General features: G+C 44.4%; 1 protein-coding gene across 15 annotated transcripts in view; it reads right to left on the bottom strand.

The window, feature by feature from the left end:
- LOC128568860 (protocadherin gamma-C4) overlaps positions 1-27,013 on the bottom strand; it is a 187,890-nt gene that overhangs the window by 84,133 nt on the left and 76,744 nt on the right. Inside the window, exons 2-3 of one of the 15 annotated variants that reach the window (XM_053566791.1) lie at positions 8,576-8,683; positions 4,136-5,491 (exon numbers count right to left, since the gene is read on the bottom strand). The exons of 9 other annotated variants lie outside the window; for them this stretch is intronic. In XM_053566791.1, the coding sequence (XP_053422766.1) occupies positions 4,136-5,491; positions 8,576-8,683 (1,464 nt within the window). Of the gene's footprint in view, positions 1-752; positions 3,360-4,135; positions 5,492-8,575; positions 8,684-13,767; positions 16,350-19,029; positions 21,705-23,846; positions 26,418-27,013 lie in introns of those variants that run through there. 5 more of the 15 variants (XM_053566792.1, XM_053566809.1, XM_053566794.1 and 2 more) reach the window with 5 other exon arrangements.

The following is a 27,013-nucleotide window of genomic DNA, read 5'->3' as shown; positions in this document are numbered from 1 at the left end:
CCTGAGCTCACAGGTTTGAGACCAGCCTGAGCCAGAGGGAACCTCATCTCTAAAAATAGCAGGGCGTTGTGGCGGGCACCTGTAGTCCCAACTACTTGGGAGGCTGAGGCAAAAGAATCGCTTAAGCTCAAGAGTTGGAGGTTGCTGTGAGCTGTGATGCCACTTAAGCTCAAGAGTTGGAGATTGCTGTGAGCTGTGATGCCACAGCACTCTACCAAGGGCTACAAAGTCAGACTCTGTCTCAGAAAAAAAAAAACATAATAACAAATAGTAATAGAATATAACTATAAATCAGTAGAGGCACTGCAAAGTTGAAATAGGGAAATAAAAAGTGTTTGTGAATAATGAATTTGTACCATAATACATAACATAAATTGAGAGCCTCGACACTAACAATAGAAAAATAACAGTAAAATTGAACTTACTACAAAGCAAGCCAAGATAGTTGAACTGGTCCTTTAAAATCAAAAGAAAACATGCCCCCCCAAAGAAAAGAAAAGAAAAAAGGAAAGAAAGAAAGTAAAAGAAAAGACACCAGCACTAAAAAAAGAAAAAGACTTTTACAAAAATATTCTGAAAAGTGATGGTAATCCAATGAAAGGTAAAGAACACCAATTCACATGTTGCTGTAAATATGTAGGAACGAAATATGCCCCCCCCCAACAAGCCAGTTTTCATAACAGGCTCAAAAAAGAGCCCCTTACAAGACTTGTGGCAAGACAACAACTGGGAGACAGAGAAATAAATCTCACCTGATTACTTGTAGGGTCACATTGGCCTACAATGGTAGTTGAGTCTTCAGCTATCAAGAGTGGCTCTCTTTTCTCATAGCTTTCCTGACTTATGAGCGTATCCGCATAGTTGGGCTGGGGGAAGATCAGATGACTCTTCCTGGAGTCAGCTGTGAGGGAGACCTCATGGGAATAGGTCTGTAGGAAAGCCTGCACCCCATCCACACCCACAAAGTGTGATGCGGGCACTCTTGCCAATCCATTTCCCGAAGCCCTGAGCAGGCGCGACAAATGCCACTGCCTCAGCCTTATCACCAGGAGCACAATGACAAAGGCGAGAAAGACACAGGAAACCGCTGTTACTGCCACCACCAGATACAGAGTGAGGCCTGAGTCATCGGGGTTGGTGGGAGACTCCAGAGCATCCAGATCTGCCAGGACATCTGGGATGTTGTCAGCCACAGCCACGGTGAGCGTGACAGTGGCTGAGAGAGATGGCTGGCCATGGTCCTGGACTGCTACCACAAGGCTCTGCTTGAGCGTATCTCTGTCCAGCAGGGCCCGTGCAGTGCGCACCTCCCCTGTGTGCAGTCCCATCGAGAAAAGCCCCGGCTCACTGGCCTTGAGCAGGTGGTAGGACAGCCAGGCATTTTGGCCAGAGTCTCTGTCCACCGCCACCACCTTGGTCACGAGGTAGCCGGGCTCTGCTGAGCGGGGTGCCAGCTCCACGCCTGTGGAGCCATCAGTGGGGAGGGCAGGGTACAGGATCTCAGGCACATTATCGTTCTGGTCTAGCACAAACAGTCTTAGCGACACATTACTGCTGAGAGGCGAGTCACCACTGTCACTTGCTTTCACAGTCAGTTGTAGATCGTGAAACTGCTCATAGTCGAAGGATTGTAATGCGTACAGGATACCGGTGTCAGAGTTAATGGAGACATAGGAGGAGAAAGGTACCCCCTGGATGGTGTCCTCCATCAGAGAGTATGTGACACGGGCGTTCTCTTTGCTGTCTGGGTCTGAGGCACTCACAGAGAAGATGGATGCACCTCTAGGATTATTTTCAGGAATATAGGCAGAGTAAGAGGAGTGAGTGAAAACGGGAGGGTTATCATTGTAGTCTGCCACATTCAAAAAGATGTGAGTTTCTGTAGACAAGGATGGACTTCCCTGATCTGTGGCTGTCAACGTTATGTTGTAGCTCTGGACCTGCTCTCTGTCCAGCACTCTGTTTGTTAGCAACTTGTAATAATTTCCATAAGTCTTTTCTAATTTAAAAGGCAAGTGGTTAGGAACAAAACAGGAGACCTGACCATTTTCTTCGGAATCTTGATCTTGCACATTTAGAAGAGCAATGACGGTACCTGGAGGAGAGTTTTCTAGAATTGAATCGATGGAAGAGGTGATAGTGATTTCTGGAGCATTATCATTCACATCCGCAACTGTGATCAAAATCTTAGCGGTGTCCAAAAGACCTCCGCCATCTTTGCCTTGAATTTCCATTTCATAGAATCTATATTTCTCAAAATCCAGAGACCCGCGTACTAGAACTTCTCCAGTTTGGGAATCCAACTGGAACATTTCAGAAGCTTTGCTTTCCATATTCCTAAATGAATACATCACTTCCCCGTTGATTCCCTCATCTGGGTCTGTTGCATTTACCACCAGCACCCGAGTTCCAGAACTGAGGTTTTCTGGAACACTCACATGATATACAGACTGTGTAAACTTTGGGATGTGGTCATTTACATCGAGGACCACCACACGAATGGGAACAGAGCCCTTGCGGATGGGATCTCCTCCATCTAAAGCTGTGAGGAGGAAGAGGTGAGCAGCCTCTTTCTCTCGATCCAGGCTTCCTTCCAGCACTAGCTGGGGATTCTTGGCTCCATCAGTTCCGCCTTGCACTTGCAAGGAAAAGTAACTACTAGTGCTGAGCTGATAGCTCTGCAGGGAGTTCATTCCCACGTCTGGATCTCTAGCTTCAGGAAGGGGAAATCGCGATCCAGGAGTTGCCTGCTCGCTAACTTTTACCTCTACTTCTTTTTCCTGGAAGCCGGGGGCATTATCATTAATATCCATTATTTCCACCTCCACTCCATAAATCTTCAAGGTGTCTTCCACAAGAATTTCCACATTTAAAAAACAGGAGGACACCGTCTCACAGAGCTCCTCCCGGTCTATCCTACCCGCAGTGACCAAGCTGCCATCTCGCGGATTCAGAGCGAAAAGCTGCGTCTTCCCTCTAGAGACGATGCGGACTCCGCGTTCCGTTAGCTCCCAGGGCTCCAAACCCAGATCCTTGGCGAGGTTGCCTACGAAGGAGCCTTTGTCCGTCTCTTCCAGCACCAAGTATCGGATCTGCCCCGCCCCGAACTGCCGCAGCGTCCACAGAAAAATGCACAGCGAGACCAGCCTGCTTCGGTCCAGGAGCCGTAGATTCGCCATGGCAAGGTCTGAGCTGATATTCCGCGTTTTCTTGAGCCGGTTCTGAATCGGCTAATGTAGCTATAAAGTCTCAGGCCGTCCGCAACCAAAATATATCAGAAAGGGAAGGGAGTGCTTTTAAGTTTCCAGCATCAGGATCTGTGAGTATCCATCTCATCCTGCTTTGTGTGGTAGACGTGGGGAGGGAGGAGCTCGATAGCCCGCAGCTCCCCATTTTCCTGATTAGTGAGCAGCGGCGCCTAGAGCCCAATCTCATTATTGCGACGACTCAGAAAAACACTAAGGTGCCGGTTCCAGAAGAAATCATTACACACACTCCTTTGTGAATTATGCGCATTTGTAAAGCTTGAAGTAGTTATATATAATAGTTATATAATGTGATGTTAAAAGCTTACCAAGAGTATTTATGGAAAAAGTGATTATTAAAAGGGCTTGTTTAATTTTAAAAAAGCTTTCAAAATACTACTGGAACTGAAAACTTCCAGGTTAGAATTGGTTCTAATTTATTGTCCACGGAAAGGAACAGTGTTTTCTGTATGTGAAAATAGCACGGTCCTGACAAAAACGATCAGGTAGGATGCATGACTCTGATTCCTACCAGTGTTTCTTTATTGAATAAAATAAAAGTGAAACATTTGAGACAATTTGAATAACATTAGGACTGTCATTTTAAATAACACAATATAAAATATAAAAATATGTTTGTGGTCAATATTTTTAAGCAAAACAATTCTAGTTCATGAAAATGTCACCTGATCTTTCCCATATATTTTACCTTTAATTGCCTTTGAATAGCAGGGGGATTGAGGCATTTTAAATTTTGTCTTAACAGCAATAACCATAGATTTGACTTACATTTGTTTTAGGAACTCTGTGAAAAGATTACTTAGAGTCTTGAAATAGCATCACTATACTGCATATATTGGCATATAAAAAGCATTATTTTAAATACGTACCTGTTTAAAAGTCTTCTTATCTGCTTCAACACTAGGAGTTAAAATGCTAGCCAATAGCACTGAAGAGCTCTCTTTGTAGAGATTATCTTGTGTGGCTGGACAATGTTCAACGGATGTGAGAAAATTAAGTGCTGGGTTAGTTTGATCTCCTGGCACACACAAATTATAGGTAAAAGGCAAGGTTCCCTCACTGTAGATGGGGGGAACCACGGGTTCAGACTTGGAGCAGAAAACTGATCCAAAGCAGCCCCCAGCAGTAGGGCCGAAAGACTGTCGTAGGCGCAGGGCTATGGCCAGAATTACTGCAAGAAGGAAAAGCACAGAAATTAAGGCCAAAGCCACCACCAGGTAAAACTGCAACTCCGCCTGGGGGTCAGAGGGTGTGGGTCGGTCGCTAAGGTCCGGTAGTACCTCTTGCAAGCTATCAGCGAAGACCAGGTACAACGTGGCAGTAGCGGAAAGAGATGGTTGCCCTCCGTCTCGCACAGCAACCAGTAGGCGATGGCGGACCAAGTCCCTGTCACCCAAAGCACGAACGATGCGCACCTCACCCGTGCGCAGGCCCAGGCTAAAGAGCCCGGGATCGCTGGCCTGCAGCACGTGGTAGGACAGCCAGGCGTTGTGCCCCGAGTCAGCGTCCACCGCCACCACCTTGGTGACCAGGTAGCCGGGCTCCGCGGTGCGCGGCACCGTGTCGAAAAGCGCTGAGCCGTCTGGCCCGAGCGCTGGATACAGCACCCGCGGTGCGTTGTCGTTGCGGTCGCCCACTAACACGCGCAGGCTCACGTTGGCGCTGAGCGCGGGCGAGCCCTGGTCGCGGGCCTGCAGTGTCAGCTCGAAGGTGCGCAGCTGTTCATGGTCGAAGGCGCGCTGTGCGAACACCACTCCACTCTCCGCACTCACCGACAGGTAGGACAACGCTTTCTGCGACTCCAGGCCGCTGGCAATGATGAAATAGGAGACGCGACCGTTGGGCCCAAAGTCAGGGTCGGAGGCACTGACCTGAGCTATAGAGGCACCTGGCTGATTGTTTTCTGGCACCTGGACCAGGTAGGTGGACTGTTCGAAAACTGGAGCATTGTCATTGACGTCTGTGATGTGCAGGGTGACGGTTTTGCTGGAGGAGAGGGGTGGCTTACCCTTGTCAGTGGCAGTTATGGTGATGTTGTACTCCAAGGTCTGCTCCCGGTCAAAGGCCCCATCTGTTACTAGCTTGTAGTAATAATTAGAAGAAGAATGAATCTTAAATGGAACGTCTCTACTTAAACTACACCTGACATCTCCATTTTCTCCAGAATCTCGGTCCCGCGTTTTGAAGAGAGCCACAACAATTCCTGGAGGGGAATCCTCTGAAATCTGATCAGAGAGTGAAGTGATGATTATTTCTGGGCTGTTATCGTTTGCGTCTAGAATGTCTATAATTACTTTACACTGTGTTGAGAGAGATCCTCTGTCCTTTGCTTCTACATTCATTGTGTATCTTTCTACTTCTTCAAAATCCAAGGGCTGATGAGTTATAATGTTTCCTGTAGTAGAATCCAGAGAGAAGACAAGCTGACTTTTGTTAGCCACACCCAGGAAAGAGTAAGTGATCTCTGAGTTGATGCCCTCATCCTGGTCAGTGGCCCTCACCCTCAGGACAGAGGTTCCTGGAGGCACTTCTTCCCCAAGGCTGACCCTGTACACTTCCTGGGAGAACACTGGGGGATTGTCATTGGCATCAACCACCAGGATTCTGATCTGAGCAGTACCGCTTTGGGGCGGGTCTCCACCATCTAAGGCTGACAGTACTAGGTGGTGAGTGCTCTGAGTTTCTCGGTCCAGAGTCTTCTGCAATACTAATTCTGGATATTTGCCACCGTCGGGATTGTCTTTCACCACCACTGAGAAATACTCGTTAGGACTTAGTAGATATTTGCTCAGTGAATTCATGTTAATATCAGGATCTTCTGCAGACTCAAGAATTATTCTCATCCCCAGGCTAACGGATTCACTAATTTCTAAGTTTATTTCATCTTTACTGAATCTAGGGGCATGGTCATTAACATCCTCAATAACTACAATGATATGAAAAATATTTAAAGGATTTTCCACCACAGCTTCCAGTTGCAACTCACACCTTCTTCTCTCTTTGCATATCCGCTCACGGTCTATTCGGTCCTTCACAAGTAAGTCCCCGCTCTCCGAGTCTACACTGAAGTGCAGCTTCTCCGCGCTAACTCGCAGCTTCCGAGCCAACACATCCCCGACACTCAGCCCCAGATCCTTGGCGAGGTGTCCCACCACGGAGCCCTGGGGCAGCTCCTCGGGAATCGAGTAGCGGATGGGCTCGCAGAGCGCGGGGTAGAACAAAGGCAGCAGCAAGGGAAATAGTACCTGCCTCCAGCCGGCCGGGCGCTTCTGTGCACAGCTCCCTCCCATTGTTTGCTTTTAGTTCTCGCTTGGTCCCTTTCTGGAAAACCTAAGAATCTGCAATCTACGGCGTCACTGAAAGAGCATTCGGTGTAGGACAGGCGGAGCCCCCAGTGTCGGGGCTGCCAGGAACGGTGTGAGCTTGTCTCCTCTTTGCTTCTGGCTGCGCCGGCAATCCCAGGCTGGAGCCTGAAAGATCCTGGGCGTCAGCGCTTGTTCTGCACTGGCCGACAGCGGCGCCCAGAGGCTCGGTGTGGAACCTCAGTTTGGCTTTTCTCTTGTTCTTTCAAGAAATCCTTTTCTTTAAAAAATACAAGTTGATAACCTAAAATATTTGAATTTGATTCCTAAATGATTCTGTTTTCATCACGAAACTTATTTTTTACGTGGTAGTAATCACCACTTTTATATATTAAGATTTACATAAATTTGAATCTATTCCCCCGCCCCAAACTAAAAAAGACAAAAAAGAACAGAGTGAAGATCTATAGATCTCCTCTCCAATGGCCCATTACTGTCCAATTCTTCCATCCACAGGCAATCACTGTTGTTCCTTTTTTAAAAAAGAGTAATTATCCATGAAGCTGGAAGTGCCGAAGATAAGCAAAAAATCTTGTCTTCAATTCTAGCCCATATTTGGTATATAGGAAGAAATATAGGAAGAAAGCATAATTCTTCCTTCCATATTTAGGTACAAAACCATTGCCATATTTATTGCAACTATCTACTGTGTCCTGTACTGCTTTTAAATAATTATATTTTAAAATATTTGCTTACAATGGCTACAATGTCAAAAGAGTTTTCTTAAACCAGCATTTTCAAAATAATATAACTATTTTAAATGGATGTGTAACTTTTAACCTCATGGAGAGAACTTTAAAGTAATAGTTTGAATGATTACCCTAAAGAGTGTGCTGTTCTTCCACAGACCTATCATTGAACAAATAGGAAAGTCATGGTCTTATAAGTACTTGGAGAAACTTTAAAATGTTCTTTGACTTTATGCTACTAAGCTTAGTAGAATACTAGTAATAAATTAAAATTAAGAGATAAACCACATACATCATTATCTTCACTGAACTACATGGGCGTATCAATATCTCCACTGAGTATTTGTTTAGAATAATTTTGCATACGTCTCTGTTTATATTCTGAATCTCCCACAGAAATGGCATTTCTTTCTTGATTATAAGATTATTTTGATTCCTAATTTTAGAATTTTTAGAGTTTCCAGTGTATCCCTTCCTCTAAGAGCCACTGAAAATACCTTTATCACACATCACTTGCGCCTGTTCTTGGGAACATGCACGACTTTATCTGTTTCCCCAATTCATATTTATTTTCAGCCTTAAATATGCAAAAATGATGCTTCAGTGTTACCAGGTATGACTACAGTTAGAAAAGTTTAAGCGTATGTAGTTATGAATTATTAATTGAATAGTAATTATTAATGAAAATGTCTCCCTAGGAAGTATATTCAGTGAAACTGTTATCACAAAGCATAGTTTGAAAATATACACAAAGGCCTTTTGCCCTTCTCCTTGGGAAGAACACCATTGAGTAACCTTGAATTTGTGTTGTGTTTCCTGAGAGGCATTTGTTTCTAACATTTATCTATTCTTACCAAACCTGCCTTCAAAACAAGAGCTAGTCATTGTTTAAGGTACTAGAGATTCAGCATGTGGCCACCCAGGAACACATACAAACTAACAGACACTTCTATATGGAAGTCTCTCTTAGTAATTGTCAGTATTAGATATAACAATACTGCAAAACTAAGCATAACAGCCTTATGACAATAGGCCTTCCCTGGAACAGGTGAATTTTACCAGAAAGTAAGAAAAAGAAATTCAGCCTTATTAATCATCAGATTCTACTCTTCAAAATTTTAGCAAGAGGCAAATGTCATTGAAACTGATAAAAGTGATCCAGAAATAAATATTTAAAATTTCCATCATCATGCTGCAAATATAAAAGTAACATCAATCATAATTTTTTAAAAGAGAGAAAAAGATAAATAAAACTCACTGGAACCAAAGGGGTATCTTCTATAGGAAACTTTGAATCATCCAACAAAGACAAGGGATCCTTTTTCTCACAGCTCTCCTGGCTGATGAGCGTGTCTGCGTAGTTGGGCTGTGGGAAGATCAGATGACTCTTCCGTGAGTCTGCGGTGAGGGAGACCTCGTGGGAATAAGTCTGCAGAAAGGCGCGCACCCCATCCACACCTACAAAGTGTGAGGTGGGCACACCTGCCAATCCGTCTCCATCTCTGGAAGCCTGGAGTAGGCGTGATGAATGCCAGCGCCGCAGCCTGAACGCCAGCAGTATGATGACAAAGGCGAGAAAGACACAGGAGACAGCTGTCACTGCTACCACTAAGTACAGCGTGAGGCCTGAGTCATCCGGGTTGGTGGGAGATTCCAGAGTCCCCAGGTCCGCCAGGATGTCTGGGATGCTGTCAGCCACAGCCACTGTAAGCGTAACGGTGGCAGAGAGAGGGGGCTGGCCATGGTCCTGGACCACCACTACAAGGCTCTGCTTGAGCGCATCTCTTTCCAACAGAGCTCGAGCGGTGCGGACTTCGCCTGTGTGCAGCCCCACTGAGAAGAGCCCTGGCTCACTGGCCTTGAGCAGACGGTAGGACAGCCACGCATTCTGGCCTGAATCTCTGTCCACTGCCACCACCTTAGTCACCAGGTAGCCGGGCTCCGCGGAGCGGGGTGCCAGCTCCACGCCAGTGGAACCATCAGTGGGGAGAGCAGGATACAGGATCTCAGGTGCATTGTCATTCTGGTCCAGTATGAACAGGCTTAGTGACACGTTGCTACTGAGTGGTGGGTCCCCACTGTCACTGGCTGTCACTTGCATCTGCATATCACGAAATTGCTCATAGTCAAAAGATCTGAGCGCATACAGGACACCAGTATCTGAATTGATGGAAATGTATGAGGATAGAGGTGCCCCCTGTATGGTATCTTCAGCCAGGGAGTAGACAACCCGGGCATTCTCTTCACTGTCTGGGTCCAAGGCTGTCACCGAAAAGATGGAGGCGCCCCTAGCATTGTTCTCTGGGATATAGGTAAAGTAGGAGATGTGAAAGAACGAAGGTGGGTTGTCATTGATATCTGCCAGTTGCAGGGTTAAGTGAGTTTGTGTTGACAGAGGTGGACTTCCCCCATCTGTAGCTCTTACTGTTATATTATAAGAGGATACCTGCTCCCTGTCAAGGACTCTGTGTGTCACCAATCTATAATAACTATCGATGGATTTTTCTAACTTAAATGGTAGATTTCCTGAGATGGAACAGGTTACCTGTCCATTCTGCTCAGAGTCTAAATCATGCACGTTCAATAGGGCGATGACAGTTCCCAGAGGTGCATCTTCAGACACTGGACTAAACAGAGACGTGATAATCACCTCTGGATTGTTGTCATTTACATCTTCCACTGTAATCAATACTTTCACAGTTGCTAGATATGCCCCTCCATCTTCAGCTTGTATTTCTATTTCGTAGAAACCCATTTCTTCATAATCTAGGCTTTCTGATAATTTTATTTCCCCAGTATATTCGTTTAGTTGGAATTTCACCAATTGTGTGTCAGGCAATTTTCGGAATGAATAGGTCACCTCTCCATTGGCTCCTTCATCCTTGTCGGTGGCGGTGACCGTCAGCAGCTGAGTCCCCACAGGCGTGTTCTCAGGAACACTCACTCGGTATTCTGGCGAAGTGAAGACCGGGGCGTTGTCATTTGCATCGAAGACAGTTACACTGACAAGGACAGTGCCAGATCGGAGAGGGTTCCCCCCGTCGGAAGCGGTGAGGACCAGGTGGTGAATCGCCTCTTCCTCGCGATCTAGGGCGAGCTCTAGCACCAGCTCCGGGTACTTGACGCCACTGGCACGGCTCTGAACTGCTAAGGAGAAGTGCTTATTGGGGCTGAGCTGGTAGTTCTGTAGAGAGTTAACGCCCACATCCGGATCCATAGCTTCTGGGAGAGGAAAACGCATCCCTGGAGCGACGTTTTCATTAATTTTTATGTCTAGATTTTCTGCTTGGAATTTCGGGGCATTATCATTGATATCAGTTACTTCTATTTCTATCCCGAAAAGTTTTACCCTATCTTCCACAAGGATGTTAAAACTAACCAGACACCGCGGGCTCTGAGCGCAGAGCTCCTCGCGGTCTATCCTGCCAGCAGTGACCAAACTGCCGCTTCGCGGATTCAGAGCAAAGAGCTGCGTCCTACCTCTGGAAACGATGCGGACTCCGCGCTGCGCCAACTCACGGGGCTCCAGCCCCAAGTCCTTGGAGACGTTGCCAACGAAAGAGCCTTTCTCTATTTCCTCAGGAACTGAGTAGTAGATTTGCCGGGCTCTGGCCTCCCAAGGCATCCTGAAGAAAAGGCAGAGCAGGACCAGCTCGCTGCAGGCTGGGCTATTCCTTTGAGCCGCCATTGTTGTCTGGTCACGGAATTCTTGCAAAGTCCTCACTGGACACCGTGTATGTTTCAACTGGTTCCTTTTGCTTTCTGTACAGTACAGTCTCTGTACCGTACTGTAAGCTGCGCACCTTAAATTCTGGTGAGTCTCGCTGCAGCCCGCAAGCCGGATTGTAGGAACTGTGGGGCTTTGTGTGGTTGGAGCCCTGAGAAACCGGATTGAGCTTCAGCTCCATTTCTCTCCTGGTAGGTGAACAGCGGCGCTCAGAGTCTTAAGAAGTTACTGCACCCACTATATATGCAATAGAAAGCAAACGCTACTTTCTGTTGTATTATTTTATTTTACATTGATTCTTTGGTTTCTCCGCTCACATATTTAAATTAATCACTATTTAAAGTTTTTTTATTGGAGGTGAGATAAAGTGGAATTTGAAGTATTATAAAATATAACACGATAATTTTTGGTTAAATCTATATTTGCAACATATTTCCCAACAGAAATATACCCACATTAAAAGGTTAAACAATGCTTATTTTAGAGACTAAGACTAGTCAGAAAAGTCTTACAATTTTATTTGAATTGTGATTTAAATGGTTCAATTTTATTTAGTATACATTCATATAGGCTATGTCGGATGTATTCCTTATGAGACAATTCACTTTGAAGCTTCTAAATTTTATTTATTTAATTAATGACTTTTTCAAAATACTCTTTACTAAAATAATTTTATTGAGCCTTATTAGATATTTTTATGAAAATGTACTTTATCTTATAGGCATATATTATTAGAAGTTTACCTATTTAAATTAATTGAGCAGATAATCACAACCTAAAAGGAACATATATTGCAGTTTCAAATTAAAATATTTGCATTGTAATGGGAAGGTAAATATGTAGAAGAATTCCAAGTGTTAACATTTTTAAGAACAAAGTTGGATATAGTGATGTAAGTTTTAAACAAATAAGCACTTATATCAAAAGACCTGTTCTCATCAGAGCTTTAATACTAATATAAACAATTTCTTAGGGGGTTTGTACAGAAGCCCAAAGAAAAACGGTTCACAGATCTTCAATTTTGGGTGCCCATCAACCCAGCAGCAGTTCCCTCAAATGTGAGGGGTATAGAGGTTCGCTTGTGTGTGTGTATATATATATATAGAGAGAGAGAGAGAGAGAAAGAGAGAGAGAGAGAGAGAGAGAAGGAGTTGTTCCTAACTGTTTACTATGCTTCCCAAGTATGGAATTCTACAAAGACTTTTCTTCAAAGATCTTATATCAGAGAATCAGAAACAGAAGCTGAGAGCAAAGACAATAGCATTTCATTTGATTTCTTGGAAAATTCCTTATCTTGCAATTTAGAGCAAAAGAGATGGGGAAGAACCACAGTTTGAACTCCAAGAAGAGGTACTCAGAGGGGCCAAAACTAGAAAGAAAAATTCTTTAAGGTAATTCATATTAAATTTGGGAGACTATAGAAACCTTTGAAATTTGTACAAGTTCTGAATCCTCTCCCAAGAAAAATTCCTACAACTATAACTTTGCATACAATTTCAGAAAATTTATGGATCTGTTGACAATACTCCCCCGAAATGCTTATGGTTTGAAAAAAACCTATTAAAATAAATGTAGAAAAATACCTGAAAGCACCTAATACATTATTTGTAATAAATGTTTCTTTGACATGAGCACCTGCTGTGACATTTAATGCATTATGTGTGTGTGCACATACAGTTCTTAGAGCCAGGATCTTGCTCTATTGCTCAGGCTGTACTGAAGTGGCATGATCATAGCTTCACAGCTCACTGAAGCCTCTAACTCTTGGGATCAAGCCACCCTCCTGCTCAGCCTCTAGAGTAGCTGAGACTACAGGTGAGCATCAACATGCCAGGCTAATTTTTTAATTTTTGTGGAGATAGGGGTTCTAATATGTTGCCCAGGCTGGAATGTCTGAATATTTTTTAAGCATTAAAAAACATACAACTAGGCTGGGTGCAGTGGTTCATGCCTGTAATCCTAGCATTCTGGGAGGCCCAGGCTGGTGGATTGCTTGAGCTCATTAATTGGAGACCAGCCTGAGCAAGAGTCTCTACTAAGAACAGAAAAACTGAGGCAAGAGGATCACTTGACCCCCAGAGTTGGAGGTTACTGTGATCTATAATGCCATTGCACTCTACCCAGGGCAACAGCTTGAGACTCTGTCTCAAAAAACTCCCAGACATATAAATAGCATAGGAAAATTCATTTTAAGTCTTAGCAAATTCAATGTGATAGGCTATTAATTCATTTTATTAGAAGACCATGGCTTTTGTTTAGTAATCAGAACTTGGCAAATTATCTCCAATTTGGTGACATTCTTTTACCAAATGGTAGAATAATTTGTGAGCCAAGTACGTCTTGAAAAACATAATTGATGGAAAAGTAAACATTGAGAAGACGCTATGGTAATTTTAAAAATATGATTATAGAGCAGTGTTTGTCAACCCTTTTTTATGTCATGGCATGATTGAACCTATAGTTAAACTTTCATGGCACACTCAAATTATGTTGATAAAAAACGAGTAAAAAAAGAACATACTTACTGTGCCTTGAATTTCTTTTGAAAATAATTTAATTGATGATCTTTAAAAATTTTCATGGCACACCTAAGATCCTCTCATGGCACACCAGTGTGCTGTAGCACACTGGTTGAAAATCACTGTTCTACATACAAAAGTGAGGAAGTATGCTTGAAATATGAGAAACTAGTAGAATATTAGAGAAATCACAAAGAAACTTACCGATGTCAGAGTCTCAGGATGTGAGGTAAAATTATCCCCATCATGAGGTGGAATAAAGGCTCCAGGAGAATCACTGCAAATGATGTCTTGAGTGGACTGTAAGGGCGCATTACACTGTAGGAAATTAAACTCTGTTGTATCCCTATGCGCAATACACAGATTGTAAGAATAAGGCAAAGTCTTCTCGCTGTAGTTGGGAGGAACCACGGCTCCAGACTTGACACAGAGACCAGGCTGAAAGCAGTCCCAGTTGGTGGGACTGGAGCTTCGCAAGCGCAAGGCAATGGCCAGAATCACCGCGAGGAGGAAAAGCACTGAGATCAAGGCCAACGCTACGACCAAGTAAAACTGTAGGTCCGCCTGGGGGTCAGAAGGCACAGGACCATCACTGAGGTCTGGCAGCACCTCCTGCAGGCTGTCTGCGAAGACGAGGTGCAACGTGGCAGTAGCCGAGAGAGGCGGCTTTCCACCGTCACGCACAGCGACCAGGAGGCGCTGTCGGGCAGCGTCCCTGTCGCCCAAGGCACGCGCGGTGCGCACCTCGCCTGTGCGTAACCCCAGACTGAAAAGCCCAGACTCACTGGCCTGCAGCACGTGATAAGATAGCCAGGCATTGTATCCGGAGTCTGCGTCCACCGCCACCACCTTGGTGACCAGGTAGCCGGGCTCCGCGGCGCGCGGCACCATATCGAAGAGGGCCGAGCCATCCGGCTCCAACGCCGGGTACAGCACCCGCGGCGCGTTGTCATTGCAGTCGTCCACCAACACGCGGAGGGTCACGTTGGCGCTGAGCGCGGGCGAGCCTTGGTCACGAGCCAGCAGCATCAGTTGGAAGGCTCGCAGCTGCTCGTGGTCAAAGGAGCGTTGAGCGAACACCACTCCGCTCTGCGGGCTCACTGATACATAGGATGATAGCATCGTGGGCTCCAGGTCACTGGCTACAATGGAATAAGAGACGTGGCCGTTAGGCCCCAGGTCTGGATCTGAGGCGCTGACTTGGGCGATGGAGACTCCAGGGGGGTTGTTCTCCGCCATGTGTATCAGGTAGGAGGCCTGAAGGAAAATCGGAGCGTTGTCGTTTACATCGGTGATGTACAAAGTGATGCTTATACTGGAAGAAAGGGGTGGCTTGCCCCGGTCGATGGCTGTGATAGTGATGTTATATGCAGGGTTCTGCTCTCGGTCCAGGACTCCATCTGTCACTAGCTTGTAGTAATTATTAGAAGAAGAATAAATCTTGAATGGAACGTTTCTTTCTATATTACATGTGACTTCTCCATTTTCTCCGAAATCCCTGTCCTGAGTTTTGAAGAGGGCAACAACCATTCCTTGAGGGGAATCCTCCAATATCTGATCAGAGAGAGAAGTGATGGTTATTTCTGGGCTGTTGTCGTTTTCATCTAGGATTTCTATGATTACTTTACACTGGGTAGAGAGACCACCCCCGTCCTTTGCTTCTACTTCCATGGTGTATCGTTCTACATCTTCAAAATCCAAGGACTGGTTATTCCTAATCATGCCTGACTTCTCATCCAATGAGAACATGTGCCTTGTGCTCTGAGCAGTGCTCCGGAAGTAGTAGTTTATTTCTGCATTCACCCCCTCATCCGGGTCAGTGGCTGTCACCTGCAACACGGGGGACCCAGGGGGCAGATTTTCACTAAGACTAATTCTATATTCATCTTTGCTGAACACGGGAGGATTATCATTGGTGTCCCTGACAAAAATTTCTATATGAGCGGTGGCACTTCGAGGCGGGTGCCCTCCGTCCAAGGCAGTCAATATCAAGCGATGAGATCTCTGCTCTTCCCGGTCTAGGAGTTTCTCCAGAGATAACTCGGGATATTTTTCACCATCGGAATTAACTCTGACCATTAATGAAAAGTAAGAGTTAGGGCTTATCTGATAATCTGTAATTGAATTTGTGTTTATATCGGGATCCGTGGCAGGGTCAAGGGATATTCTGGTACCAGCAGATACAGATTCAATAATTTCTAAATGTATTTCCTTTTTGTCGAATCGAGGGGCATGGTCATTAACATCCTCAATAACTACAAAAATATGAAAAATATTTAAAGGATTTTCCACCACAGCTTCCAGTTGCAACTCACACCTTCTTCTCTCTTTGCATATTCGCTCACGGTCTATTCGGTCCTTCACAAGTAAGTCCCCGCTCTCCGAGTCTACACTGAAGTGCAGCTTCTCCGCGCTAACTCGCAGCTTCCGAGCCAACACATCCCGGACACTCAGCCCCAGATCCTTGGCGAGGTGTCCCACCACGGAGCCCTGGGGCAGCTCCTCGGGAATCGAGTAGCGGATGGGCTCGCAGAGCGCGGGGTAGAACAAAGGCAGCAGCAAGGGAAATAGTACCTGCCTCCAGCCGGCCGGGCGCTTCTGTGCACAGCTCCCTCCCATTCTTTGTTTTAGTTCTCGCTTGGTCCCTGTCTTTCTGGAAAGCCTAAGAAACTGCAATCCACGGCGTCACTGAAAGAGCATTCGGTGTAGGACAGGCGGAGCCCCCAGTGCCGGGGCTGGGAATCTGTGTGTGCTGGGTAGAGTCTGAGCTGCCAGGAGCCTCTGTTGTATCCTTTTCGCAGCTGTTGGCTGCGCGCGCAATCCCAGGCTGGCGCCTGAAAGATCCTGGGCGTCAGCGCTTGTTCTGCACTGGCCGACAGCGGCGCCCAGAGGCTCGGTGTGGAACCGCAGTCTGGTTTTTCGTTTCGAATTCTTTATTTCCAAAATGTGCATAATGCTTTTCAAAAATCCAGCTATATAGTGGCCCCAAATTTTCCTCTCACCATAAGATTACAGTATATACTTCCATGTTTATTGTTATAATGAAATTTATTATGGAAAATTTCAAACTTATACCAAAGTAAGTAGTATTATATAGTGAACCTTCACACATCACCCAGCTTCAACAATAATATAAGGCCGAATTTGTTGAATAAATAGAAGGAGCTGCAGTCTTCCATTATCTTGAAAATCCAAGATACATAATTTCTTTTTTTTTTTTTGGCCAGGGCTGGGTTTGAGATTGTCCCATATCTCCGGCATATGGGACTGGCACCCTACTCCTTGAGCCACAGGTGCCGCCTCAAGATACATAATTTCTATTAATGTTTCTTAAGCTGAGACATTAAATCTAAGAGTTTTACCTTTCAGCCTTTTATGTTCTATGATCTGTTGCCAGTGCATATTAAATTCTGCCTAATTTAAGAAAACTAAAGTCACCCATCCAGTGAGACTTGTGTTCTAGTTTTAAATACAAGTAACATTTTGGGTTGGAATAATACTTACTTACCATGACATAAAAATCTTCATTAATATCTGTTATGTTTTTCCCAAATTAACGCACACTTAAACATTTATGAATACTAAGTATAAGAGTTAATATAACAGATATTTAAAATTTCTGTTGTAATATTTCTGTTGCATGGTTAAAAATATGACCCTGAAGAATGCTTTTTTTTTTCCTACTAGCTTTAGTAAAGAGTACTTGAAATAATTAAAATGTCTGTATTTTGTAGCAAATTTTGGTCATGTTAGTGCTTATTTTCTTACTGGTAAAACAATAGATATTCAAGAAAGTAATTACAAAACAAAAATAAAATAATTCCGTATTTCCACAGAAATGCCAGCAGTCATCAAGGTATCTATGGATCACAAGTCAACCTCAAAGCTTTTTTTCAAATAGTCTCCTGGAATGTTATTTATTACTTGAAACTTGACATTATGTTTAAAATCACATTCAACAATGCATCATTCTTATCTTTATAGCTAAAAGCCAGCTATAAAAATATTCACATTCAGGTGTATCCAGATTAAATAGAATGATTTTGAAGTATTTCTTCTTTTTCTATTGTCTATGAGATTTGGCACAATCTTTTTTTTGAAATTATCTTTTACTTTTATTTATAAATATTAGTTATCTTTTTTTGAGACTTTGGAAAAAAATAAGAAGAAGTTAACTGATGACTCCATACTGAACCTCAGAGTCAAAGCATTCTATAATAGACATACTCTATCTGAAAAAATTCACATTCTTAGAATATCCCTTACAGTTCCTGAGAATATTTCTTAAATTATATCCCATATTCAAGTTCATTTCTATCCTCAAAAGTTGAAGAATTGAGCCAGAAAAAACATACAGGTGAAAGAATAAGTTTTAGTTTTCTGGCTTTTTGTTTTGTTTTTTAAGATAGGGTCTCACTCTGTTGCCAGGCTGGAGTGCAGTGGCATCATCATAGCAACCTCAAACTCCTAGTCTCAAGGAACCCTAAACCTTAACCTCCCTATTAGCTGGGATATAGGCACCAACACACCTGACTAATTCTTTTTATTATTTTTAGTAAAGATGGGCTCTCACTATTGTCCAGGCTGGTGTCAAATGCCTGGCCTCAAGCAAACCTCTGTCTACAGCCTCCTAAAGTGCCAAGATTACAGACCCCAACCAGTCTAGTTCCCTGTTTTGTCCTTTAACAGTGTCCAGTCTTAGAACCTTCTTTTTAGCAAGCATATACAACAGGAAAGAAAAATGTCAAACTATTCCTCACACTTCAAATTACAGCATTATGAAATTAAAACTTTTGAAGATATGAGTATAAAGGATGTTACAATTTTTACCATTAAAAGAATAAAAAATGATTTACTAAGCTTTGTAAATGGATAACTGAAGTTTGAGTCTTCCTCAGAAAAGATTTTTAAATTCAGATTCTATAGCTTTGTGATCTGAAAAGCAATACCTCCAAAGGGGTGTTTGCCTGTCATAGAAACAGAGGAATAGTAGCAGTGAATCTGGGCTTTCAGTTGTTTCCCTGGGAAGAATACATTTACTTTCTTACCAATTTATCCTTACAAAAACAGTATCAGCTGTAGAAATGATTTGGGGATTAAGAATTTTTCAATATTGGCACTGGAGACAAGCACAATAAACTTAGGAATAGAAATCCAGTGGGAAGAATTAGTAGTGAACCACTGCTACCAATCAAGCAACCCCACCCAAAGGGCCCACACACCTCAATATAGCTTGAGAGCTACTCCATGAAGTATGGTTTTAAGTTGACACTAGGTTAATTATTAGAAGCAAGTGAAATCAATATTTGTGATGTAACCAATAAATGCCTCCTTCAAATGTTGGAGCAATTCTCAGGTGCAGTGAAAACTCACAGGATGGGAAGTGTATTGATATCAACTTATGCTACTTTAAGTACAAAGAGAAAGCCAACCATAATAAAGTAAAGAAAAAAAAGTAGAACTCACAGGAACCAAAGGGGTGTCTTCAACAGGAAACTTGGAATCAACTGAAACGCACAAAGCTTCATCTTTCTCAGAACTCTGCTGGCTGATGAGCCCATCTGCGCAGTTGGGGTGGGGGAAAATCACCTGACTTTTCCGTGGGTCGGAGGTGAGAGAGACCTCATGGGAATAGGTCTGTAGGAAAGCCTGCACCCCTTCCATGCCTACGAAGTGTGTAGTGGGCATACCAGCCAACGCACTACTTGTGGTATGCAGCAGACGGGAGGAGTGCCAGCGCCGCAGCCTGAGTGCCAGCAGCATGATGACGAAGGCCAGGAAGATGCAGGAGACCACAGCAACAGCCACGACAAGGTACAGCGTGAGGTCCGAGGCCTCAGGGTCTTCAGTGATCTCAAGACTGCTGAGGTCCGCCAGGATGTCTGGGATGCTGTCAGCCACAGCCACTGTAAGCGTAACGGTGGCAGAGAGAGGGGGTTGGCCATGGTCCTGGACCACCACTACAAGACTCTGTTTGAGCATATCTCTGTCCAGCAGGGCCCTAGAGGTGCGCACTTCACCTGAATGCAGCCCCACTGAGAAGAGCCCTGGCTCACTGGCCTTGAGCAGGCGGTAGGACAGCCAGGCATTCTGGCCCGAGTCTCTGTCCACTGCCACCACCTTGGTCACAAGATAGCCTGGCTGTGCGGAGCGGGATGCCAGCTCCACACCCGTAGAACCATCAGTAGGAAGGACAGGGTACAAGATCTCAGGTGCATTATCATTCTGGTCCAGTATGAACAGGCTTAGTGATGCATTGCTACTGAGCGGTGGGTCCCCACTGTCTCTGGCTGTCACCTGCATCTGTATATCACGAAATTGCTCATAGTCAAAGGATCTGAGTGCATATATGACTCCAGTGTCTGAATTAATGGATAAGCATGAGGATAGAGGTGCCCCCTGTATGGTATCTTCTGCCAGGGAGTAAATAATCCTAGAGTTCTCATTGCTGTCGGGGTCATGGGCAGTCACTGAGAAGATGGAGGTACCTCTGGGGTTGTTTTCAGGGAGGTAGACTGAGTAGGAGGCTTGAGAGAAGGCAGGTGGATTATCGTTTATGTCTGTCACCTGCAGGGTGATGTGAATTTCCGTGGACAGGGGCGGAGTTCCTCCGTCCGCTGCAGTCACTGTGATGTTATACTCAGAGGCTTTTTCTCGGTCAAGACTTTGGGCTGTCAACAATCTATAATAATCTTCTTCCGAATTTTCTAATTTAAAAGTTAGATTTTCCTGGATAGAACAGACAACTTGACCATTCTTCCCAGAGTCTTGGTCATGAGCATTGAAAAGAGCAATTACTGTTCCCCGAGGAGCATCTTCCCTTAGGGGGCTAAAAAGAGAAGTAATGGTCACTTCTGGTCTATTGTCATTTACATCTTCCACCATAATTAGCATTTTCGTCCGCCCTTTTAATCCCCCACCATCTTCAGCTTGTATTTCCATTTCATAAAATGAACATTCTTCATAATCTAGACTTTTTGCTGTTGATATCTCCCCTGTTTTTTCATTAAGTTGGAATAATAGAGATTGTTTTTCATTAATTTTCCGGAATTTATATGCCACTTTTCCATTGGTGCCCTCATCTGGGTCGCTAGCTGCTACAGTAAGCAGCTGGGTGCCCGGGGGCACGTTCTCAAGGACTTTCACTCGGTAAATAGGTTGAGCAAAAACAGGGGCATTATCATTTGTATCCAGCACTGTCACCTGGATGCGCACTGTGCTCGAGCGACGCGGGTCGCCGCCATCCGAGGCGGTGAGGACCAGGTGGTGAGCAGCCTCTTCCTCTCGGTCCAGCGCGTTCTCCAGCACCAGCTCTGGGCTTAAAGTCCCATCATCTCCAGTTTGCATGTCCAGGGAGAAGTGGTGATTGGGGCTGAGCTGGTAGCTCTGCAGAGAATTCACGCCCACATCCGGGTCCACAGCTTCTGGGAGTGGATAACGTGCTCCAGGGACAGCTATTTCGTTAATTTTTACTTCCAGATCTTCAGCCTCGAATTTTGGAGCATTGTCGTTGACATCAGTTACTTCTATTTCTATTCCGTAAAGTTTCACTCTGTCTTCAATCAGGACTTTAAAGTTCACCAGACAACGCGGGCTCTGAGCGCAGAGCTCCTCCCGGTCTATTCTGCCTGCGGTGACCAGGCTGCCGCTTCGCGGATTGAGAGAGAAAAGCTGAGTCGTACCTCTGGAGACAATGCGGACTCCGCGCTCTGCCAGCTCCTTGAGTTCTAGCCCCAGATCCTTGGAGATGTTGCCCACAATGTGGTTCCTTGCTGTTTCTTCAGGCACTGAGTAGCGGATCTGACTGGCCTTGACCTCCCGCAGCGTCCCCAGGAGGATGTATACCAGGACCAATTTTCTGAGGGGCTGGCGTTTGGTTGGAGCTGCCATTGTTGCTTCGCTACGGACTTTTCTCATAATTTTCTGTATGCACGCTGCCTCATTAGATTCTTTTTTTTCCCCCTCCTGCAAAGCACGGTGATCTTCTGCTAAGGACCCCAAGTTAAGAGGCTGAATTTGGCTGTAGCCTGGGAGCTGGGTTTGTGATCTGCCAGGCTTTGTGTAGTTGCAGAAACAAAAATCGGATGCAGCAGTGATTTTTTCCTTAAGAGTTAGTCAACAGCGGCGCTCAGAGTCCTAAGCCATTATTACACTCACTGAGATACAAAACACTTGATTATGGATGTTCGATAAAAAAATATAAAAACTCTTCTAATTGTGATTTTAGATTCTCTAATTGTTTCTTGCATCTACATTTCAAAAGCAATGACTATTTGTAGGTATCTGTGTTGTAAATAAAGTGGAATAATATTTCTATATTATTAAAACTAGACATTTTTGCTTAATTCCAACTTAATTTACTCTTATTCTTGGTAGCATTTTGCACTCTTTCTACATAAGTAAATTATTATGATTTCTTTGTTATGGTGCTTCCATTTTTTCTATGTCTTTATTTGTTAATTTTGATGTGCAATCGTCTTTGAAAATATGTTCTGTTTTTAAAAATGTATACCTATATCATATCTACAAATGTAGAATATATAATTGTATTGAAATAATATATAAATAGATTATTCACATTGAAATTATTTAGTAAGGTAAATTTATTTTGATGGCAAACTTCCTGGAGAAAGGTTTAAGAGTTTATGTTATAAAACTAATTTTAATTAGGCAATAGTTACAGATTCTTTTCATGTAACATTGCCAAATTTTAACCAGATTAAGGTTGTAAAAATTCACATTTTTGTGTTGCTTAAACTTTTCTGCCATTTCAAAAAAGTTTAGTTTTCTATTTGAATGTATAATCCATGCATGGGGTATGGGTTTGGAAGATTCAAATGAAAATACAGTGAACAACAAGTTTCTATTTCAGTATCCATCAAGAAATTATAAAATTTTAAAGTACTTTAAAGTTCTTATTCTAAGGATCATTTAAATTTACATAATAATTTTGGGGAAAGAACAGAAAATATGCAACAAATAATTACTACTACAAAGTTAAAAGTAAGTGGCATTGTGAGAAACCTTTCTCAGAAGTTTGCAAAGAAGCCATGTACAGAATCACTTTTTATGGGAAACCAAGGAAAAGACTTATATCCTTAACGACAACTTCTTATGTACATTGGATGAACAGTTTTTGCCTTAGATATGAAAAATTCAGGATTTTCCTTCTCTCCAACAGGGATGATGAGAAAATATTTGGTCACTTGGGCTCCATATGATAAGACCAATCAGTGTCTATTTCCCCCCCTTTTTCCTTTAAAGAATATATGTCAGGATTCACAGCAAAAGAAATAGAGACAATAGCATTGCCCTTTCTTTTATGAAGATTCTCACTCCCTAGCTATATAGAGGAAGGGGAGAATTTTGCATCCAAGAAAACCTGAAGGAACTTAGATAATGATTTGGACCTCCTGATGAACTCCATGAGCATGCTCTCCACCTCTTCTCTCTCTCTCTCTCTCTCTCTCTTTCATACACAATACAAAGTGTTTTTCATACAATTCTGGGAGATTCAAAGAATCATATATCTATTAGGTAGGGATAAAGAACTAGATAAGAGGAATAAACACAAGAAAGAGATTGGAAACTACCAGTAAAATCAGTGAAGAAAGATACCTATTAGCAGGGTTTTAAAATTATTTTTTGAAACAGAGTCTCACTTTGTCACCCTCAGTAGAGTGCTGTAGCTTCATAGCTCAGGGCAATCTCAAACTCTTAGGCTCAACCTCCCAAGAGGCTGAGGATTCTCTTGCCTCAGCCTCCCAAGTAGCTGGGACTACAGGTGGCTTCCATAATGGCAGGCTAGTTTTAGAGATGGAGTCTCACTCTTGCTCAGGCTGGTCAAACTCCTGAGCTCAAGCAATCCACTTACCTCAGTCTCCCAGAGTATTAGGATTACAGGTGTGAGACACTGTGCCATGACCATCTACTTTAAATTCAGTGCTTACTTACATGTAGTAAAATTTAACTATATGTTTAAGCTGTGTAAAGGATGAGACAGTCAACAGGTAAATTTCGTTAGCTTTGAAAAAGAGGCAAATAATTTGTCAAATCTTTTTGCTATGAAGCTAAGAACAAACCTACTTCATAATCCATGAAGAGACCTATTTTATGTCACATAATTAATCTCAATTCACTGTTCGCCTTAGTGGGGGTAAGGCCTTCTGACGTTCCCTAACTTGCCTAAGACAACTCACTAGATCTGGGAAAGTACTTTACTTTCGTCCAAATGTGAAAAATTGGGTGTATAATGAGAGAGTAGACACTTAAATGGAACTCACCAACTCAGGATGGGAAGTAGAGTCGTTGGAATTACAAAGTGGAAACAAGGCCCCAGATGGATCACCACAAAGTATGTCTTGTCCTGAACTCAGTTGCTCACTACTTTTTAGAAAATTAAACTCTGTCTTTCCCGTGTGTGCAACGCACAGATTGTAGGAATAAGGCAAAGTGCCCTCGCTGTAGTTGGGGGGAACCACAGCTCCAGACTTGACACAGAGATCAGGCTGAAAGCAGCTCCAGGAAGCTGGTCTGGAGGAGCGTCGCAGGCGCAGTGCCATGGCCAGAATCACCGCCAGGAGGAAAAGCACTGAGATCAAGGCCAAGGCCAGCACCAGGTAAAACTGCAGCTCAGCTTGCGGGTCAGAGGGCGCTGGGCGGTCTGTGAGATCTGGCAGCACCTCCTGCAAGCTGTCGGCGAAGACCAGGTGCAGCGTGGCAGTGGCGGAGAGGGGCGGCTTTCCACCGTCACGCACAGCGACCAGCAGGCGCTGTCGGGCTGCGTCCCGGTCACCCAAGGCACGCGCTGTGCGCACCTCGCCAGTGCGCAGCCCCAGGCTGAAGAGCCCTGGCTCGCTGGCCTGCAGCACGTGGTAGGACAGCCAGGCGTTGTGTCCAGAGTCTGCGTCCACCGCCACCACCTTGGTGACTAGATAGCCAGGCTCCGCGGCGCGCGGCACCATATCAAAGAGAGCGGAGCCGTCTGGCCCCAGAGACGGATATAGCACCCGTGGTGCGTTGTCGTTGCGGTCTCCCACTAACACACGCAGGCTCACGTTGGAGCTGAGCGTGGGCGAGCCCTGATCGCGGGCTTGCAGCTTCAGCTCGAAGGCGCGCAGCTGTTCGTGGTCAAAGGCCCGTTGCGCGAACACCACCCCGCTCTGGGGGTTCACAGATACGTAGGATGACAGCATCCCGGGTTCCAGGTCACTGGCCACGATCGAGTAGGAGACATGGGCATTCAGTCCTAGGTCCGGATCGGAGGCGCTGACTTGCGCTATGGAAGCTCCGGGAGGGTTGTTTTCGGCCACATTAACCAAATAAGAATCGTGGTGGAAAACTGGAGCATTGTCGTTTACGTCACCGATACACAAGATGACGTTAGAGCTGGAGGAGAGGGGTGGCTTGCCCCTGTCGGTGGCTGTAATAGTGACATTATACTCCTGGGTGTGCTCTCGGTCCAGAGTCCCGTCTGTTAGCAACTTATATGAATTTTTGGACGAAGAGATTATTTTAAAAGGCATGTCACCTTCTAATCGACAATTAACCTCTCCATTTTCCCCAGAATCTCGGTCATGTATTTTGATCAAAGCGATTAGTGTTCCAGGAGGAACGTTTTCCATAATCATTTCAAGTAGAGAATGAAATGTAACTTCAGGGCTATTGTCATTTTCATCTTGAATGTTAATTTCAACTGTACATTGTGCAACCAGTCCTCCACCATCCCTCCCTTCCACTACTATGGTATATTCCTTGATTTCTTCAAAATCCAGTGACTTTTGAGTTCTCATTTCCCCACTCTTTGAATTCAGACTAAAGACTTGCCCAGTTTTGTAGAAAGAATAAATAATTTCCGAGTTTGTGCCTTCATCCCGGTCTGTAGCTGACACCTGCAGCACCGCAGTGCCAGGGGGCACGTTTTCGGGAAGGCTGACTCTGTACACGTCCTGGCTGAATACAGGGGGATTGTCATTGGCATCGATGACTTGGATTCGGATCTCAGTGGTCCCGCTTTGGGGTGGATCTCCGCCGTCCAAGGCAGCAAGGATTAAACGATGGTAACTCTGTTGTTCCCGGTCTAAGATTTTCTCCAATACCAGTTCCGGATATTTATTACCATCTTGTTTCTCCTTATTTACCAGCGAGAAAATAGGATTAGGAGACAGTTCATACTTCTGTAGAGAGTTTAAGCCAGTATCTCCATCTTCAGCCATTTCCAATATAAATTTTGTGCCTGGCTGTGCAGACTCAATTATTTGCAACTCAAAGGAATTTTGTGAGAATTTTGGCGTGTGGTCATTAATGTCCTCGATCTCCACATTCACGTGATAAAAGTTCAGAGGATTGTCAGCCACAGCCTCAAATTCCAGAGCACATGCTGGATTCTTCCCGCATATCTGCTCCCTGTCCAGCCTGCTGCTTACAAGCAACTCCCCACTCTCTGCGCTCACGGTGAAGTAAGGCTTCTCCGAACTGACACGCAGTTTTCGAGTGGGTAACTCCCGGACACTGAAGCCCAGGTCCTTGGCGAGGTTCCCCACTACCGAGCCCTTGGGCATTTCCTCGGGAATCCTGTAGCGGATCTGCTCAGAGAGCGCCCGGCAGAACAAAGACAGCAGGAAGGGAAAGAGCACTGGCCGCCTCTCAGCCCGGCCCCGCTCCCCAGCGCCGCTCCCCATCCCTCTTGCTCTCCTCACCTTGCTCACCAGCCTGGACACAAATAATCTCTGTATTGCAGATGTCCACAGCTCCGAACCGACTTACGTTCTAGTTCCAGTTCAGGACAAGAGTCTTCTATTTCGGGGGAGGAAGCGGTGGAAAGACTATGGTTGGAGAGTCTGAGATGGGGCTGCCCTAGAAAGCGCCGCGTCTGCGCGAGGAGATCGCGAGCGCCCAGTTCTCCACTTTTGGCCAACAGCGGCGCCCAGAGTCCACGCTGGGAAACTGCAGCCTCTGCAGCTTCAGTTTAACCAGTGCGATAATCATCATTGTGTGCTTCACTGAAAAAGCCATGTTTTTATGTTCATATATTTAGTAACAAATATAAAGCTGGCTCTAAGGCTCTTTTCTCTTGTTTCAAAATTGTTAGAAGTACTACACTGAGTTTTTATACAAAGCTACTTCTATTGGTCCATTTTTTTCACCATTCTGCAAACATACCTTGAACTCTTAGGTAGTAATAATTATTGTCAGTGGCAATATAATGAGGAATAAGACACAAGTCTAGCCCTTAGAGAGTTCACAGTCTACTTATTTAATAAATTTATTTCTCTTTACTGGCTATGATATGTTGAAATGATTTTTATCCTCCTTTCATTGATTCCTATGATTTCCGACTAACATTTCCAGGTAATTAATACTGTTTCATATTACATATATTAGAGAACATCAATACGGTTGAAAACTACTTTGTAAATTTGTGAAATTTGGTATTAGTCTCCAAATGTCT

Source organism: Nycticebus coucang, chromosome 17 (genome assembly GCF_027406575.1).
Source record: "Nycticebus coucang isolate mNycCou1 chromosome 17, mNycCou1.pri, whole genome shotgun sequence".
Lineage (NCBI taxonomy): Eukaryota > Metazoa > Chordata > Mammalia > Primates > Lorisidae > Nycticebus > Nycticebus coucang.
Note: the sequence above shows the minus strand (reverse complement) of the source record. Positions and strands in the feature narration are given on the sequence as shown.